Source organism: Oratosquilla oratoria, chromosome 20 (genome assembly GCF_046742065.1).
Source record: "Oratosquilla oratoria isolate Oo_2021 chromosome 20, ASM4674206v1, whole genome shotgun sequence".
NCBI lineage: Eukaryota > Metazoa > Arthropoda > Malacostraca > Stomatopoda > Squillidae > Oratosquilla > Oratosquilla oratoria.
Genome location: NC_134796.1, coordinates 34454604 through 34458276, shown reverse-complemented (window position 1 = coordinate 34458276; position 3673 = coordinate 34454604). Strand labels below are relative to the sequence as shown.

General features: G+C 54.8%; 1 protein-coding gene across 1 annotated transcript; it reads right to left on the bottom strand.

The window, feature by feature from the left end:
* Positions 1-408: 408 nt before the first annotated feature.
* LOC143036455 (uncharacterized) lies at positions 409-3161 on the bottom strand. Its single transcript, XM_076203832.1, has 2 exons — positions 3004-3161; positions 409-1034 (listed from the first exon to the last, which is right to left on the bottom strand). The coding sequence occupies exons 1-2, from the start codon at positions 3004-3006 to the stop codon at positions 531-533; spliced, it is 507 nt and encodes a 168-aa protein (XP_076059947.1). The 5' UTR covers positions 3007-3161; the 3' UTR covers positions 409-530.
* Between the last annotated feature and the right edge of the window lie 512 nt (positions 3162-3673).

Here is a 3673-nt window from a genome sequence, read left to right as displayed (position 1 = left end):
AAGCTCGGTGAGGGAGGTGGAGTGGAGCGGGCCGGACCGGTAGCGAGGGCTTGTGCCGGTCCCGGGGCAGGCGGAGTAGTATGATACCACGGCTGAGAGGGTAGCGACTGGTGGATCAGGTTCAGTATCTCTTCCCTTAAGCCCGGCACCTCTGAGAGGAGAGAAAATTTAGGCCTCTTGGTGGCCCTAGGAGAGCGGGATCCGGAGAGTGACCACCTCCTGTGCCCTTTAGACCGTCTATGTCTATGGTGCCTGTCCACTCTCGATGAGGAGGGAGCAGACGAGGAGGAAGAAGGGGAGCGAGGTTTCCCGTTGCTCCTACTCTTATTCTTAGAACTGTGTTTCTTACGCGGCGAGGCCGGTGGGGGAAGAGACACTAGAGATGGGGAGAGCGACACTGAACTCGAGGAGAAACGGTCTCGGGTAGGCGAGGGAGTGCGCGCGTGAGGAGACGAGCGTGAACGAGGTGTGTCACAGTCCCGGGTAGGCGAGGGGGAGCGTCGCCCAGGCGAGGGGTGTAGCTCCTCATTTCACTGGTGTGGAGAGCGAGAGCGGCGGGTAGGCCGAGAGCTAGGACGGGAGTGGGAGTGGAGGCCCGAGGTGGAGCTTCTCCTAGAAATGGAGCGGATACGAGAGCGTGACCGTCTCCTAGGGGTAGAGTGTTGCCTTGCTTGAGATGAGGCACGCTCAGGAGAGGCAGAGGTGCCTCCAGACACCGTACGGGCCCTGACGAGACCCAGCTCCAGGGCCAGGGCTTGAACAGCAACCTCTACCCGCGGGCTGCCCCGCTTTTGTGCTGCCTTCTTCAGGTGCTGCCACACCGCCCGTAGGGACACTAGAGGAGGCGGAGCCGGTCTAGTGTCTTTAGGGTAGAGCCTCAACTGTTGCACCCAACACTCACACTGGGGGCAGGCGGTTGGGTCGTAGCGGAAGTCTACGAAACAGGGCGAGTGCATGGAGCAGGCGAGGTGGCCGTCTCTAGCCACCTTAGCGGTGCAGCCATCCTGAGAACAGATCAGGTCAGCACCTTCTGCCTGAAAAGATAAAATGCACGGAGTTAGAAGTAGTCCACCAATGAAGGAGTGACTAACAATTCTAAAACGTGACTCGAGAGGTACGGGTTGCCCAAAACTCCGTACATCGACAAAAAACACCCAGAGGGTGGTACCAACACTAGTATAGCTCAGTGGGCGACTGGTGTTGGTGAGAGCCGTGCCCCGGAACGGGGTAGTCACCCACGCTAGGAGGGTGGCGCGACCCGTCCCTCGCGGGACGGGATGCGACGGCAGTAGCCCGGCACGGGGGAGTGTGTGTGACGTGTCGGGCCAATGTTGTCCACCCTTGCCAAGAGGGGACAGCGGACAGGGTCCGCGTGGGTTCAGGGTGATGCTAAGATCACGAACCAAGTAGCGTAGCAAGAGCTACTATGGGGTGCGTGGAAGCACGCATCCACGAGTTCGGAGTACCCAGGGAACAACCGAACACGTACTCTCGAGAACGGGCGTAACTGGCTAGGAAACGTCGCGGTACCAACACCAGGAAAGCTCAGTAGGCGACTGGTGTTGGTGAGAGCCGTGCCCCGGAACGGGGTGCGTGGAAGCACGCATCCACGAGTTCGGAGTACCCAGGGAACAACCGAACATGTACTCTCGAGACCAGGCGTAACTGGCTAGGAAACGTCGTGGTACCAACACCAGGATAGCTCAGTGGGCGACTGGTGTTGGTGAGAGCCGTGCCCCGGAACGGGGTAGTCACCCACGCTAGGAGGGTGGCGCGACCCGTCCCTCGCGGGACGGGATGCGACGGCAGTAGCCCGGCACGGGGGAGAGTGTGTGACGTGTCGGGCCAATGTTGTCCACCCTTGCCAAGAGGGGACAGCGGACAGGGTCCGCGTGGGTTCAGGGTGATGCTAAGATCACGAACCAAGTAGCGTAGCAAGAGCTACTATGGGGTGCGTGGAAGCACGCATCCACGAGTTCGGAGTACCCAGGGAACAACCGAACACGTACTCTCGAGAACGGGCGTAACTGGCTAGGAAACGTCGCGGTACCAACACCAGGAAAGCTCAGTAGGCGACTGGTGTTGGTGAGAGCCGTGCCCCGGAACGGGGTGCGTGGAAGCACGCATCCACGAGTTCGGAGTACCCAGGGAACAACCGAACATGTACTCTCGAGACCAGGCGTAACTGGCTAGGAAACGTCGTGGTACCAACACCAGGATAGCTCAGTGGGCGACTGGTGTTGGTGAGAGCCGTGCCCCGGAACGGGGTAGTCACCCACGCTAGGAGGGTGGCGCGACCCGTCCCTCGCGGGACGGGATGCGACGGCAGTAGCCCGGCACGGGGGTGTGTGTGACGTGTCGGGCCAATGTTGTCCACCCTTGCCAAGAGGGGACAGCGGACAGGGTCCGCGTGGGTTCAGGGTGATGCTAAGATCACGAACCAAGTAGCGTAGCAAGAGCTACTATGGGGTGCGTGGAAGCACGCATCCACGAGTTCGGAGTACCCAGGGAACAACCGAACTCGTACTCTCGAGACCGGGCGTAACTGGCTAGGAAACGACGGTAAAAACGAGAGGAGTCTACTCTGAAACAAACGTCCAGAGGTCCCCCAAACCTCAAAGGAAAACGGAGTACCCAGGGAACAACCGATTCCGAGGAGGGGGGGGGGGAGAGACTGCTAACCCTAGTGTGGTGAGCACACACCCTCATCACACCAAGGAGGTCCCACGCACGGGCCTCAGGACGGCATGGGACAACAAAAACCACCCATTGTTAGAAAATGTGGTACGTCGAGACGACGGAACGCAAAATCTAACAACAGGATCGATAAAAAGAAAACGGAGGTTAATCTAGCGAGAGGAAAAAGAACGTAGGGAGTACACAAGTGGAACAACCCCGAAAGTTCTAAGTCCCCGCGCACAAAAAACCACAGCCGCCACATTTCTCTAACTCACACGGGAAAGATAGAGAATGGAAACGGCCAAAAACTTTTTCGGAACTTACCATGAAGAGGAATGGGGTCGGACGAGAAGGAAGAGTGCTGCCTTCTAGAGGAGATGTCGACGACACGGTCCGAAAAAGCTTAATGAGGTATCATGGCCTTCCCTGCCCACGACTCGCGATGCGCATGCGCAGTTACTTAGTCTATCGGCAGTTGCCGTGTTCTTTTTCTTCTTGGAATCTGTTAAACACTGGCCGATGAAAGTTTCTTTCATTGATGATCTTCAGATACTTCGGACCTTAAGGGCAGCCAACACGGGACATGATGGCTACCCCCGATGTATAAGCACAAGTGTCCAGATTCTTTCCACCGAAAAGTGTCTAATTTCGTTTTCAAGTGACTCCTCCATGTGCAGAGAGGAGGCTGTATATCAGACGTTCCTACACTTTTTTTTTTCTTATGACGAATACATGTATAAATATGGATGGCAGTGGCGTCCAAGGTATCACGGTACGACCGACTGAGCCCGATTCTAGTCGTAAAATAAATAAATGAATGTATATAAAAATGATAATAATAATGATAATAACAACAATAGTAATAATAATAATGATAATAATAATATTGATAATAATAATAATAACAATAATAATGATAATAATAATAAAAATAGTAATAATAATGATAATAATAATAGTAATAATAATAATAATAATAATAATGATGATAATA